Source organism: Abramis brama (genome assembly GCF_963993115.1).
Source record: "Abramis brama genome assembly, chromosome: 19".
Classification (NCBI taxonomy): Eukaryota; Metazoa; Chordata; class Actinopteri; order Cypriniformes; family Leuciscidae; genus Abramis; species Abramis brama.
In genome coordinates, this window is record NC_139981.1 from 9,711,135 (window position 1) to 9,726,978 (window position 15,844).

Here is a 15,844-nt window from a genome sequence, read left to right on the forward strand (position 1 = left end):
AAAATCACAGTGCCTAACAGTTGAATAGCTACATTAATAAATGATAAATAACATTGAACATTAATAATTGCATAAAGAAATATAACACAAAAAAAGATGTAAAATATATTCACAATCCTGATGCATACTACTTTCATTGTTATGTGTGTATTTTGATGTAATTAAGTAGCAATTTCTCTCTGCAGATGATGAGCGTTTTTAAATAGTAATTTAAAAGCAAGTACGTTTGTGAAGGCTAAAATGGACAGCCATTCACAATGCTAAAAGGAAAAAGTGATACAAAGTCATGGGACAGCTTTAATGTTTTTGTGGCTGGCCTAATAGGCTAATTGAAGACTCTGATATAATATGATTTGGATCAGTATAAAATACAATTTGAAAGTTACATTTATAGGCTTTTTAAGAAGGATATTATAAGTAGGCCTACATATTGTGAGTGTGACAGTCTGTGGAGTTAGATGGTTGGGCTCAGAAAATAAATAGGATGAGGTGGTTTTGGATTTTTTGACAGTTAGATAAAAAAAGGTGAGATATGAGTATGAGAATATGACATATATGGAGGTATGGATGATGCATCTATATAAATGTAGATTTTCTGGGCTGTGACGGACTCAAAGTGGTCTCTGGTCTCTGGTCGGCGGCGGTATTGTAAACAGTAGATGGCGGTAATGCAATAGTGTAGTTTTTCATCCACTGTTTAAAAAATAAAGAAGAAGGGAAAGGGGGAAAGGAAGTCGTATATTTGCAGTTGACGGTACAACCAGTGTGTGGTTGTGACAGGTGTGGGAACTGTTTATTTTTCGAGGATGAATTGTGTCGAAGCTCTTTTGTTTTGAGACGAAAGACCGCGAGCTGCCATGCTGCTATAACACACACACTGGAGGTGGGAGGCAACCGTCTTTAAAAATACATTGAAATATGAAAAAAGTGACAGTTTGTGTTATTTCCCATCAGATTACTTTAAAGCATGATTGAATAACACCATGTATTAAGAAGTTTTGCTAGTTTAAGATGGTGTCCTGGCTGCTAGTCTTGTCTTCAGCTGTTCTAGATTGTCTCCCTGCCTGGCTATAGCTGTAAACTTCCCAATACCCATTTAAACCCGTCCGAGTAGGCCCTGGAGAGCAGCTAAGACTGGTTTAAGATGTTTTTGTATCAGCATTTTGCATGAAGTCTTTTTGCTGAGCTCAGAAAATAACCCGGAAGGATTGTTGTGTCTTGCGAGCAATCAAAGACGCTGTGTCTTATATGTCATCGTTTCTCTTCCCACAGTTTTCACATGGGATCTACTGATTAACCACACTGAGAGATGGCTTTAACGTTTTCAAGAGTTCAGCCAAACCGAAGCAGAATACAAGATCTGGATCTTATGAAAACGTCATAATGTGACAGTCTTCCTACATGGTGCAGGTGGTTATTTTGTCAGTGTTAAGATGCCACGACTAGAAGAGGTAGCTAATGTTGTCCTCAGGGTGCCCAGTATCTTGGTGTTGGACATGCTGTATAAATGTGACATTGACAGCTTCACGGATCATCTCAAAGCGAGGACTGAAGACATGCTCTTCAAGTACAAATATGTCATCTGGAACATATATTACTTGGGTAAATATTATGTGATAATTATGAGTCAACATTATTGCAGTATTAGCTTAAAATGCAATGTATTGTTGGGTTTGTCCTGCAGGTCACATAGTAAGTGCTGTGGTTCTGCTGTTGCCACTTGGACATATTATCCAGCTCTATCTGCATGTTCTCTGTGCCCTGCTACTTTACATGGGTCATCAGATTGTCAGGTAAAAATATGAACGTGATTTTGGTCATTGCACATTTCTGAAGGGTTGAAATAAATATGGTAGAGTTATTTGTTTGACGATTTTCAAAGGGTTTTATTTTGTTGACAGAGATTATGTAAGAGGTGAAGCTCAGTATGGGTATGATGGGGCAATCTTTTTGGACTCTCCAGCATTGAACCGTTTCGTGACTGCACTCACCAGTAAGTTACGAGTATCACAACCCTTACGGTGATGCCTTAAAGCACTTGGACCTTTAAACTACTCTTAAATATGTATTAGTTCAGTTGCATTAGATTACACAATATGATACAGTGAGACTCAATAAAGTTTGGACACTTAAGTTACGCTTAAAAATGTCTGAATTTTATTGCATTAAATACAAAATATCAGACCAAGTAGCATTTGAAAACAAATTATGCTAGATCCCTTCTCAAAACAAATTTTTCTTGGCTGTGTAAAGTCAGTGAATAAACATATTTATATTTAAACATATACGTTTGACAACCAGAAATCGTCTAAGACTTTCTGTTTTTGTCTTCATTTTGAACAGTTTCTCTATTGCTTATTATGGAACCTTGAAACATGACAAACTTTATTTTGTGAAATATTTTGATTAAAAAGTGTGTTTGTGCTATGTAATATGTAATAAATGCCCCTGATTTCTAACATTCTTAATTGTGGCTTAAGTGTCCAAATACTATTTTGTTTATAGCCACTACATATAACCATTTTTTAAATTACTTGCTGTAATAACCAACCAGACCACAAATCGCAATTAATCACATCTAACATAAAAGTTTGTAAATATGTGTGTGTACACATATATATGCGTGTGTATATATGTAATATATAATATATATATATATATATATATATATATATATATATATATATATATATATATATATATATGTGTGTATATGTATTTTTGTGTGGTTTGTGCAATGGCCCAGTTATCTTTGAAATATTTGTGGATATCAGTATTGATTATTGTCTTTTACTGTATGCATCTGTGTGTGATCACCTGCAGGTCAGATAATTATCAGTACGCTGTGCGCGTTCCTTATGCGGACTCAACGTGTGTGGCTGTTCTCAGCACACTTGCTCCCTCTTCTGGCACGTGTGGTTTCTGTCCCTCTGGACTGGCTCCTCACGCTCTCCTCTGTGTCCATGATGATCACAGGGGCCGAGGTTGCCGTCTTTCTCCTCGCCAACCTCTTTGTGCCATACAGACTGGCCAGAGCCACTTACAGAGAAATAATGGAAATAGAGGTAAAACACTAACACACCTGCATCTCTGCACATGCATCGTCTCGGCTCTTCTTTTCTCAAACTCTGTTGTTTCTGTAGGTGACTGAGTTATACAGACTGATGGCAGTCGGAGTGTCTCTCTGGCATGGCTTTGCTGTGCCTGTATTGTTTAGTGTCTTCTGGTTTGTGCTGTTCGGAGTGCAACTTATCACCAATTTTGGCAGTATCGCTACTGTCCAACAGGGGCCGCTTCTCTACCTCCTGACCAGGTAAACTGCAGGGTGCTCAATCTGCCATATGTAATGTGAATTGAATCTGACGTGTGTGTGTTTTACAGTGTATCTGAATGCTGTGCTAGCCCATACTCCCTGCTTGGCCTAACATTCGTGGTGTCTTATACGGCTCTGGGACTCCTGAGTCTCTGTAAGTTCTACCTCGGAGGATTCAACGCTCTCCAGAACCATAATGTCATGCACAGGTAAGAGAAGATAGTGTACATTTATTGTGTGCATGTGTTTGCTCAGTTCAAATGTGTATGTTTCTAATATATTATAGGGGTGTGACAGAGGGGGTGACTCTGCTGCTGCTGGCCCTGCAGACTGGGTTGTTGGACATGGCAGCTCTACAGCGCTGCTTTCTGCTCTTCATCATCCTCTTCATCGTTCTCACATCTACTTTACAAAGCATGAGTGAGATCACAGAGCCTGTTGTGTTGGGGCTTGGAGCCAGTAGAAACAGGTATGTAATTAGGGCCCAAGCCCTAACGGGCGGTAAAAAAAAAAATTCTACCTTTCGTGCGCTTTTGGGGCCCTTAACATGCTCATAAAACTCTTGAAACTTTGCACACACGTTGGAATCGTCCATTTAATTCATGTATTTAATTCACTGGAGTATCAAAATACGTAGCTATAACTTTGTTATACATTGTGATTTGTGAAATATTACTTCAATGAATTTTCAGCAGCCATTACTCCAGTCTTCAATGTCACATGATCTTCAGAAATGCTGATTTTATGCTCAAGAAACACCAAATGTTATATCAATGTTGAGTGATTTTGCTGTCTAATATTTTTGTTTGATGAATAGAAAGTACAGCATTTATTTTAAATAGAAATATTTTGCAACCATATAAATATCAGTCACTTTACATTCACTTTTAAGCAATTTAATGCATATTTTTTATGTATATCTTACTGACCCCAAACTTTTAAACCGTATTATATAAAACACTTTGGGTTTTTTTTCTTTCTGTGATTTTAACATTTCTTGTCCAGTATTATACTGTATATTATTTATTGATTGATTAATTTAGTTATTTTAGTACTATTCTGTGTTTATTTTGAGTGTCTGTTTTATTTGAGAATTTAACATTGTTTTTTTGTGATTTCAGGTTTTTCAATGCTTGATCAAATCTAAATCGTTCAATATGGTCTTTCTCTCTCCACAGGAGTGTGTGGAAGCACTTGCGTGGTTTATCTATGTGTGGGTTTCTGCTGCTGTTTCCAGGATTCATGGCCTATAAGATCTCCCAGTTTTTCAACATGGATTTCTGGCTGCTGATTTTGGTCTCTAGCTGTATGCTCACATCACTGCAGGTATGCTCTGTTTTATGAATTTGTGATTCAAATTAAAAAATTAATTTAATTTTCAATTCATTTTATTTTAGTGAGATCCCAGCATGCATTGCTGGATAATGATCTTTTATATGTCTCTTAGGTGACAGGCACTCTGCTGATCTACAGCCTGTTCATGGTGGAAGTGTGGCGCGGTTCAGCCCTGCCCGGTTTGGATGAGATTGTTTATTACGTGAACGGAGTGTGTCGAGTGCTGGAGTTTGTGGTGGCTGTGTGTGTGGTGGCTTATGGGGCGTGGGAGTCACTGTGGGGAGAATGGAGCTGGATGGGAGCGTCGGTCATTATCATCCACTCCTACTGCAATGTGTGGCTACGCGCCCAGGCTGGCTGGAAAAGCTTCTTGCTTAGACAGGAAGCCGCTCGCAAAATCAATGTATTGCCAAGGGCCAGCGCAGAGCAGCTACGGGATCACAATGATGTCTGTGCCATCTGCTTCCAGGTCAGAACAAGCATAAGGCAGGCTTTCTGCATGCATCAAGTTTTGTCCTCATGGTTGACTTGCAACATATTCAAATGTGCTAGTAGAAGTTGTGAGAATATATTGTTACACCCCTAACAAAAACATCGCAATACAAAAATCCAACATTATGTATTGTGGATAGCGACAATATGCATCATGTATCGTTTAGACATTTTATTTAGCATCAGATGCAATACAATGCAAGCACATGTTTAACATAATTCTGCAGAATCATGAATATTCTGGTGTCACCATTGCCCTTTGCTTGGTGTTGAAGGACCAAATCTAAGGTTATTCAAGTCCATTTCTGATGTAATGCCTTTCTGATGTAATACCAAATTTAGCATTTTAATAAACAGTACTTTTTAAGTGCCCCTATTATTCTATTTTAAACTTCCTTATTTTGTTTTGTAGGTCACCTATAATAGGTTTACATGCATCCAAGGTCAAGAAACACTCTAATTTTCTCATAATATACATAGCATCACCTCATTTCTCAGTGTCTGAAACGAATCGATCAAGTATTCTGTCTCTCTAAACCCCTCCTTTCACAGGCTCTGTTTACACCTGTTATTAAGATGCATCTTAGTCGATCGGATCACAAGTGGACGACGCTTCCAGAGGTGGTCGAAAACTAAATGCATTCGAACAACCACAAAAGACGCCTACTCTCCAACTACTGACCTGAGGCATAAACATTATGGGAAGCGTGGTTGCCATTTAACCTTCATCGACTGAAGACCTAAGTTTGAAAATTACGTGAGCTTTTTTCGTCCATTAGATCGATAGATCTGAAAAAGCATGTACATTTTCCCACCCATAGATCCTCCCCTTGAAGAAATCAGGACAGAAGTAGTTGAAAGTGGACAAAAGAGACCAGGTGTAATCGGGAATGTGTCTCCCTCGTCTTCTTGTGATCCGATTGACCAAAACACATTTTAATACCAGGTTTAAACGGCCTTAGAGCCTACTTTGCTCTGATTGGTCAGATGGCCCAGTCTGTTGTGATTGGTCTACCACTTACAGCGCATGTCTGAAACGAAATCTGAATTTCAGCTCCGGAGGCTTCCTCCACGCTTGTAAACGCAGTGATACAAACAGTTAGCATGGCATTGTTATCTGCAGCGACCAATGAAGACCATAGGCTGGAATTATGCAAATTTGTTACAAACTTAAGTAGGTTTGAGCAGGATGTAAGACTGGAATTACTGACGACTCGTTTCAGGCAGTTTAGAATCGCTTCTTTCTTTTGGGAGACAATAACTCCATTTGTCGTGCACTGATAGTTAAAACTATCAGAACTTTTACACTCACAAACAGCCAAATAACACACTGCATGAAAGGTAATATCTTAAAAAGCATAATAGGGGCTCTTTAATGGCTTACCATATGTGTTAGAAGTAATAATTTTAAAAACTAACCACTTTAACTTTATTTTGGCTGTGTTCAAAGTATTGTGAGAGTGTTGGACTGTGAGATCTGTAGCGTGTATGAAACTGAATCGTGACATGAGTGTATTGTTGCATACCTAGTTTTTATACTTTAAAGGTAGCATAACATAAATGATAACAGAATAGGATCCTAGGGAATATCTTCTAAGTAATCGACTTAAACTTTGCATCATAATGATGATAAAATCCATTTTAACCTTTTTTTTCCCCTTTTTGTCCCTGCAGGACATGACATCAGCAGTGATAACATACTGTGGTCATTTCTTCCATGGCAACTGTTTGAGAAAGTGGCTTTATGTGCAAGAGACATGTCCCATGTGCCATGCCTCCATCAAACCGACGGCTACGGCAGGTGAAGCTCAGCCGACACACCAAAACCCACCTCCATCAGAGCAACACCCTCGTCCTGAGGAGGAGGAGGAGGAGGAGCAGGAGGAGCAGGGAGATGATGTTTGCTCTCCAGAGAGGAACTGTGACGAGTCTGACAGGAAATACCCTAACTCTGAGAGGAATTGTAGCACAGAGAGTCTCCAACACTTGCACTGTGGTGCTAATGGTGATTCCCAAAGCGTGGCAAATCCTGTACCAGGCTGCTCATCAGATGGGGATCCTAAAGTGGCTTCGCAGGAGCTGAGGGAAGCGGACTGAAACATAAGCTCAGCCGGAGAAGCGTAACACAGAGAAACTGCCGTTGGAACAAGACAGACTGACAGTGGCAGAAATCATCATCCTTAGGAAAGCTCAAAGAAAGTGGGACATAGCAAAGGAAGCCATAACAGCAGAGGGTTACAAATAACTGACAGAAATGCAGGAAAAAACTGCAGGTATATGATTTACTCAGAAGACGTCCTGCTGATTGTGTGCTTGGACTGATCCTATCACAGCACCTCAGCAGTGTTAGTTTAATAGATACCAAATGATATTCATTTTGAAAAATCTTTTCTTGACATTTGTTAAGATGTGTAATGTTGGATGATTCAATGATGATTGTCCAATCAGGGGAAGACTTGAAAGATGTTACACACACAAACAAATTCATGTTGCAGTTAACTAAGTCTTTGGTTTGTATGTGGTGTTTGGGCATCTAAAGGACTTTTCTGTTTGAGTTATTTCAGAGACCGATTATGGTACGTGAGTGATGCAGAACTGTTAATATCTGTGCCTCTGACTTTTCTGAATCACTCCATTGTGTGTTTTTATTTGAACTGAAATTATGTGGTTGTAATGAAGGTGTCCAAGTCATGGTGACTATTCTCTCAATTACAATATGGTTTGTGGATGAGTTCTGCCAGAATGAAGGGAGACAATAGTAGACAGAAAATAATAGACAGTCAGTAAAGTTGTGTTCACTGCATAAAGCAAAGGTCATTGTTAATTGGGAGATTCCAGTTGAGACTACGTTTCACAGAGCAGAGAATAAAGATGAAATGCTTATACAATCGCACTCATTAAAAAATTGTTTCCGTTTAAAACCAGTATCAGTGTGATTTGGAGACTGTTCTATGTCCAGTTTAGCATTTCTTCAATTGCCTTAATGGTTATGATGATTAAAACTATTGAAGTTATTGCTAGATGTTTCTTTTTGGATTTTTTTTTAAAGAACTCACAGTGACTTGCAGATTCTTGAAAGTTCATATATTGCATTGCCTTCTTTTATGGAAGCTTGTTTCTGCTACAGAATAAATAAAAGAAATGTCCTCACAATTCAAGCTTTAAAACACAATTGCGAATTTATATCTCACATTTTTGAGAAGTAATGTCAGAGTTGCGAGTTGTGAGAACTAAAGTCAGAAGTGTGAGATAAAAAGTCACAATTACCTTTTTTATTTTTAATTCTGTGGCATAAACGAGCATCAATAATTCTTAACACTTCACAATATTGGGAATAATTTATCAATCTGGCAAACATGGTGTTTAAAATCTGGTAATATGTTATTTTTTGTGTAAATTCATCATTGTAATACTATATTTTTTGTACCTTGAGGTAGCATGTGATTACCATGAATATGGTGTTCGTTGAATACCAGTACATCATCAACAACAAAAAATCGCATAGAGCAGTGGTTCTCAACCAAAGGACCCCAACATGATTTAAAACCAGCACTAAAAAGTCAAAACAACTAAAAAATTAAGACTTCTTATTGTAATTTTATATTTCTTAATATAGATTATTTTAATTCACCCCCTCAAAACTAAATAAGGCTGAGCCTAATTCAATTGTAAATTAATAAAATCATAAAACTACATGGGCATTTTTATAATGAATACACATTATAAAAATAATAATTTTGTAGTTATGCCTAGGCTAGCTAAAATATTTTATGGGGTAGAAATTGTAATTATTGTAAAAAATCCTCATCCTTAATCATTATCCAGTTAATCAAGAACAACTAGAAAATATTGAAATCAAAATGCCATGGAGAACCTTAGTAATCTCCCTTCATCCCAAATGACCACAGGCCTTCCATGATATCACAAATACAATGTAATTTTTATTTCATACCACAGTTGTAATTTAAGTATTTTTTCTTCAAAGCTCAATGGTGAAGTCACCTCCCTTTCACAAATTTCCTCTCTGTGTGTTTTAACCATAGACTGTAAAAAAAGAAGGTTTGAACCTATAATTGTCTAGGTTCAACTGTGCCAGGACCATTATCTTTGCATTTCATATAGAAATATTTAAGTTCCAAGGAATAACATACACATGATTCAGGATAATCCCTTTACAATTCTCCTTGACAATAACAGTTGAAAACCTTGGCACCGTTAAAAATTGTTTATATTTAACGCTGCCAAGTTTTTCATCCAGCGCTCACGGTGGCGCTCGGCTCATAATTGCGCTTTGATTCGCCATTTAATCCGCACGATTAGAAGAAGCAGCTAGAAGTGCTAACAACAAGCTCACGGACATCTTGTGTCAGCACTGACAAACTGAAAGAGAACGAAGTGTACACACATCAGCATTACAGTCATCGACAGGGATCAGGGCCTGTCTGTATTCACACGTTTGATTGCCTTATGATTTTTAGACATTGAATGTAAGCTAGATTCTTGACATCCTGCCATATTTAATGTTAGTTTGAATCTAGTTAGCTGGCTAGCTCTCAGGTTAGCTCACATATTGAGAAAGAGAGCGAGATTTAGGGCGCTAGTTATTCAGGAGCCACTACACCCAGTGGGAAGATGGCGCTTAAACGAATCCAAAAGGTAAGTGAGAAATTATATGGAGTAAGTTATAAATATATATGCCAGATATATTATAAACCAGTGTATCTTTAATTATTTCAGTCATCTAGCAGCGTGTTGTGTTGGCGTATTGCTTATAAAGCGAGTGTGTGCTTATTATTAGTACAAACGATGAACGAGTTATTTGTATGAGTATTTATAAGGATATCAAATATGTTGTTTTATTTATTATCCCCCCCTGAAGTCTGTATATATACAATTATAACATGCCACTGTCAGGGAGTGTGAATACAGGGCTTGACGGCTAATAGTCTCGAAGTCGTACGTCGTATTATAAAATATTTAATTAATAGTACAGATGACAAATCTCACACAATATTGATATTGAAACAAATAACAATTATACAAATTATTATTATTATCGCGCTTTGTCTCGTGATGTTACCATAGGTTGTCTATACGAAACAAAAACTAAACGTCAAACTGCCCCTTTTTATTTGACCTTTAGGGACTGCAAGGTTTCATTTGGGATCCTAAACCGTTTTGAATCCATATTATGAAGTAAACCTATCATGTTCCTGTGTTTCAGTGTGTTGGGAAATTCAAACCTGTCTGTGGTTGTGCAATTGAAAAGCTCTAGAATGATGACCGTTAGCAACCCTCCTGTCATTAAAAAACCCTTAGGTGTCTTCCCACCCAACAGACATGTTGAAATAAAAATAAACGTAGTGCTCTTAAAGTGGAGAGCGCAGACGGACATGCCTGTGGGCTCGCTCAGGTTGTGTTCCAGCTCTTCTCCCTCATGACCCCTTCTCTAGAACTATAAATACACTGTGCTGCTAAACATTCTATCTGCTGGTTTCATCTTGCTGTCACTATAGTGATAAAAGAGGCCAGCGCCATTATTGACCCTTCATTATGGAGAGTCTACATCTTTTCAGCAGTTCTGCATGCTTGTTTCACTCATTCTGACTCTTCCCTGTAGGAATTGACTGATTTGGCACGTGATCCTCCTGCACAGTGTTCAGCAGGTCCAGTGGGGGATGATGGTGAGATCCTGGACTTTACATATATTGTGGTGTTTATGGTTGTAATGTATTTGCTGTAAACTGACGTTGTACGTGTGATCTCTTCTGTAGTGTTCCACTGGCAGGCAACAATCATGGGACCGGTGAGTACAATAAAAAGCATTGCTGTAAAAGCATGTTACTAAATAGCATAATACTGGCAGAAAATGTACACTACCATTCAAAGGTTTGGGGTTCGAGAGATTTTTTTTATGTTTTTGAAAGTCTCTTATGCTCGCCAATCTTACCAGTTATTTGATCAAGAATACAGGGGGGAAAAAAAGTGATTTTGTGAAATAAAAATAAATCATTTTCTATTTGAATATGTTTTGAAATGTAATTTTATTCATGTGATGCAAAGATGAATTTTCAGCATTATTAATCCAGTCTTCAGTGTCACATGATCCTTCAGAAATCATTCTAATATGATGATTTGGTGCTCAAGAAACTTTGTTGAAAACAGTTGTTCTGCTTAATATTTTTTGAGTAAACATGATACATTTTTTTCAGGATTCTTTAATGACTAGAACGTTCAAGAGTTCAGCATTTATTTAAAAAGGAATCTTTTGTAACATTTAAATATCTTCACTGTAAAAATTTTTTTGTTATCAATTTAATGCGTCCTTTCTGTGATTTCTGTGAAAACAAAAAAGAAAATCTGACCCCAAACTTTTGAACAGAATTGTATTTTTTTTTCCTTTTTTATATAAATACAGAATGAAAGTCCATATCAGGGTGGCGTTTTTTTCCTAACCATACACTTCCCAACAGATTACCCCTTTAAACCACCTAAGGTGAGAACTTTGGTAAAAATGTTTTTTTCCCCTTTATGTATTTGTTTGTAGGTGTGTATAACATTGTTTTCTCTTTGTTAGGTTGCTTTTACTACAAGAATCTACCATCCTAACATAAACAGTAATGGCAGCATCTGTCTGGATATCCTCAGGTCCCAGTGGTCACCTGCACTTACTATTTCTAAAGGTACATGCACAATAATAGATGATGCTTTATTAGAAAATGGTCAGATAGGTTCGAATGAAATATTAACGCAACACGGACTAAAGGCATGTAAACAAACCAAAAACAGGACATGATGTCACAAGATGCGACCCTAAAAAGGAAATGCTTCGTTCAAGCATACTGTTTTATCTCATCATAGTTGCGATGTTGCCTATCACAGTTCGTTACAGACATCAGAACCGCGTCTCCTCGCAGCAGATCTTCGTTTGTGTGTGTGACGGAATGATTCCTGCCGCTGTTTTGATTCCTTTACACATTTTATAAGCTCTTCACGAGTTGTCAGTGCCATCATATACCATCATATGTACGCACATACAGCAAGCACATTTAGCTCGGCACACAGCATTGCTTTGGATGTTCGACAAGTTCCATCGCTAATTATGTATATTTTTTTTTTTTTTTTTTTTATCTTTAAAAAATTACAGTGTGAATGCTAAACGAACCAGGACTAAATGTATAATTTTCACAGGACAGAGACCATCTCTTGTCTCTTGTCCCTTTGTCTTTTCCCGAAGTTCCAAAGCAACTGACACTTGTTGTAAAAGGTCTACAGAGCAAATTTTATCTAGACATTTAGCCTATATTTGATGTTACACTACCAGCGAAAGTGAAACTAAATTACCGGCGTGTACAAAATGCACTATACAAATAAACTTGATGTGCCTTAGCAAGTCTAACAAGCACAAACTCTGTTAAATGGAATTTGATGTGCAAGTAAAAAGGTATTTGTCCTACAGCATTTTTCTACTTTACCACAGTAAAGGGTGCAAATATAGTAATTAAAAGTGAACAAAAGGAGGAAACTTTATTATCTCCTGCTAAAGTGACTTGAGTGAAGATTTGGGAAAAGAAACAAGATTCCAAGATTCCTTGTCAAGTAGAGCAACTCATGGAATATTGTGTTCTATGTGTCCTCTCTGTAGTTCTCCTGTCCATCTGCTCACTCTTATGTGACCCCAATCCAGACGACCCTCTTGTGCCAGAGATTGCCAGAATCTATAAAACAGACACAGAGAAGTACGTACAGACTGAAGCACACAAGTATTTTTACACGCATGCGCATATATTGTTTTTAAATTGTACAGTATTTGCTATTTTTAACATTTTGTTCTTAAATATTTTTTTCATGTTTTTTCTTAACTTTTTTTAAAATTGTTTTATCATTTTTTACTGTTTATTTGTTATCTCCCATCTCCCATTATTTCATTTAAACTGAAAACTGATTTGACTGTCAGAAAAACAAATTTTGTATGCAGTCAGATGAGCTTGCTACACAAACTACAGCAGTTTATCACATTTAATATCAGCATCAAACCTTCATTTAACAACATTTTGCAGTTGTAAAAGAAAAAAGGGCACCTTATGTCAGTCTTTTCTTCGAAGTGACATAGCTGTGGGTATCATTTTAAGACACTACTAGGTTTATTTTAAAAGAAAAGGCTGTAAGAACAGCAAGGACTACAACAGTCATTCAAACAGTTCGACAAAAAGCATGTAAATATAATAGAAGTGAATAGACCTCTCCTTCTCTAACACACCATGCTCTATCAGGTATAATAGAATGGCAAGGGAATGGACAGAGAAATATGCCATGCTGTAGGTGAAGGGCAACTCTGCACAGTGAACATTAGAGGTACTGTAGAGAGAGTGAAGCACTCCGCTTCCGGTGTGGTGCAGCATGAGCGTGTGGCTACAGCAGGTGTGCATCACTAATACATGCTATCACGTCTCTTCTGAAATGACTGAAAAATGCACAAGAAAGTCAGATTTGCTTTATCTTTCTCAAATGCAGCAGTGTCTTCTGATTTGTTAGGGTTTATTCAGTCCTGCATTAAACCTTACTGTAAGCATGGCTTTTAATCAGCCATAAAGTCTTACAGTAGCATGATGTTTTTGTTAGATATGTAAAAAATTGTTAGCTGTAAATTGTAGTGGCTGAGCATTTTTGGTTTGTGACAGCATGCAAAGCTTCAGAATGCTAGCAGAAATATAGTATACATTTAAACTATAAGCATCTGAAAAATAAGATTTTGTTAATGAAAATGGGCAAGTAAAAAAGTGATAAACTGAAATACATCATTATTAAAGGTGCAGTAAGCGATTTCTGAGAAACGCTGTTAAAAATGTAAATCAATGCCTAAACAAACGTTTTTGCCAATATTTTCTAGATAATATTCTCTGTTCTGTGAGTGTACTGAAAAAATCATGAAACGTGTTCATTTTGTGAATTTTTTTTTTTCTTCCAATTTAACTCACTAAAAATATTAAACGCAGTTTGTGCAACAACCATTTTTTCGGTCATCCTTTGGCTGCACTACAGTATATGATCATGCTATAATTAATTCAAGTGCTATTAAAACATTCAAGTACGATGAACAAACACCCGTAATGCATTCAAGAATGCCGCTTTAGACAACGTGCCAGCAGCCCAATAAACCTGCTCATTAATGTTAATAAAACAAAAAATCACTACTCTTTACTGAATAACTTTTGTAGCTTTAATAAGGATTAACTTTATTCAATTTATAACTTATGCAGTGAATACTATGCAGTGTTTGATTATTCAATTTCTGTATTTTTACCTGTTAGACCTACAAGTTTATATAGGTCAAAAACAATGAAAACAATAACTTTTTTTTGGTGCATTTTAGCAGGGCAGGTAAAAGTACTGGTATCAGTGATACTGGACTTCATTCATAGTGCATAGTAAAAGATGCCATTAAACAAGTATTTAAAATATGCCATCTTTAATATGTTGTTTCTACATTATTTTGCAGATTCAATGTGTAAGTATTACAATATAAAATCTATTAAAAACTTTAATGTTAGATGCGATTAATCACGATTAATTGCAGAAAAATGTGAGATTAATACATTTTTATATTGATTGGCAGCACTACTTTGTACATAGTCCTGTCTGTGTAAATAGGAGAAAAAAGTGGATTGCACGGATTCATCTAGACTTGCGTGAGCTGTCTGATGTGCCAGTTGTTAGTGGTTGCCTGTGTTGCATAGCGTATTCGTTATTTTGGCTGTCGACGGTGTTTCTAAAGAAATCGCTTACAGCACCTTTAAAGGGGCAATTACATACATACTTGAGTCATCAGAAAACTGCTTTTTGGAAGCAATGGCTGCATGAAGGATCACTGGATTTCAAATGCTTAATGTTTTTTTTCCCTTTTTGCAGATACAACAGAATAGCACGGGAATGGACTCAGAAATATGCCATGTGATGTTGGCTGGACACATTAACAAACTGTTTGTTCTCTCATGTTTTGGACACTGTTGCAAGACCATTTTTCTCCATCTGTCTCTTATGGAGGCATAACCCCAGTTTTATGCTCAAACATGAATGCAGGCCTGCTTCTGGCCTTTCCACACTACAAAGTCTTGAGATGGACCTCGTCAATCTGACGGAAGCTCATCCACACTCAGCTCTGCCTATCTTTGAGCTCTACCAATCAACTCCTCACTTCACAACACGTCATGCCTGTATGACCACAGTGTATTTTCTCTGAGCCGCTCGGAGAGAGAATGTCTTTAGGTTGTTCTGCTTTTTTTGGGGCCTTACTCCTGGAGTGCATGCAATCACAGGAGAAAAGGTCAGATGTTGTACATCAGTGGGAGATTGGGACCGATTCCTATATTGTGCTTGATTGTAAAGATTTGCAACATTCGGATCAGCTCTTGGCCCAACCTTACACAGCTGTGATACTGAAATACAACTCACTCGATTGGCTTAAATATCTATTTAAAGTCCCACTACTTTTTCCCTTCAATAAAGATGAATAACTCGTTATACTGTGTGGCTCTGTTTTTCTGGTAGAAATTTTTACTTTTCACTATTTGTATTTAAATTAATGTAGATGAATGTGTTTTTCCACATGAAAGTGGCTATGGTTTATCACTTGAAGGGTCATGAATCATTCAGAATTAAAAGCAACTGATGATTTGGTGTTCTTGATAAGGTTTGGTATGGACA

The 15,844-nt window shown here is 37.1% G+C and overlaps 2 protein-coding genes across 3 annotated transcripts; both read left to right on the forward strand.

Annotated features, from left to right (window-relative positions):
• The first annotated feature begins 706 nt into the window (after nt 1–706).
• LOC311069754 (RING finger protein 145) lies at nt 707–8,154 on the forward strand. Its single transcript, XM_084093169.1, has 11 exons — nt 707–883; nt 1,273–1,602; nt 1,685–1,793; nt 1,902–1,993; nt 2,824–3,065; nt 3,144–3,313; nt 3,382–3,522; nt 3,600–3,782; nt 4,492–4,639; nt 4,761–5,117; nt 6,815–8,154. Exons 2-11 carry the CDS (start codon nt 1,434–1,436, stop codon nt 7,235–7,237), a joined length of 2,034 nt encoding a protein of 677 aa, XP_083949295.1. The 5' UTR covers nt 707–883; nt 1,273–1,433; the 3' UTR covers nt 7,238–8,154.
• Nucleotides 8,155–9,445: 1,291 nt separating this feature from the next.
• On the forward strand, nt 9,446–15,661 carry ube2d3 (ubiquitin-conjugating enzyme E2D 3). 2 transcript variants are annotated; one of them, XM_084093354.1, is made up of 8 exons: nt 9,446–9,796; nt 10,761–10,824; nt 10,915–10,946; nt 11,559–11,636; nt 11,718–11,823; nt 12,786–12,879; nt 13,414–13,495; nt 15,050–15,661. In XM_084093354.1, the coding sequence occupies exons 1-7, from the start codon at nt 9,773–9,775 to the stop codon at nt 13,460–13,462; spliced, it is 447 nt and encodes a 148-aa protein (XP_083949480.1). In that variant the 5' UTR covers nt 9,446–9,772; the 3' UTR covers nt 13,463–13,495; nt 15,050–15,661. The 2 variants fall into 2 exon arrangements, with proteins under 2 accessions (XP_083949480.1, XP_083949481.1); XM_084093355.1 differs by lacking the exon at nt 13,414–13,495 and having other exon boundaries at nt 9,459–9,796.
• Nucleotides 15,662–15,844: the final 183 nt, after the last annotated feature.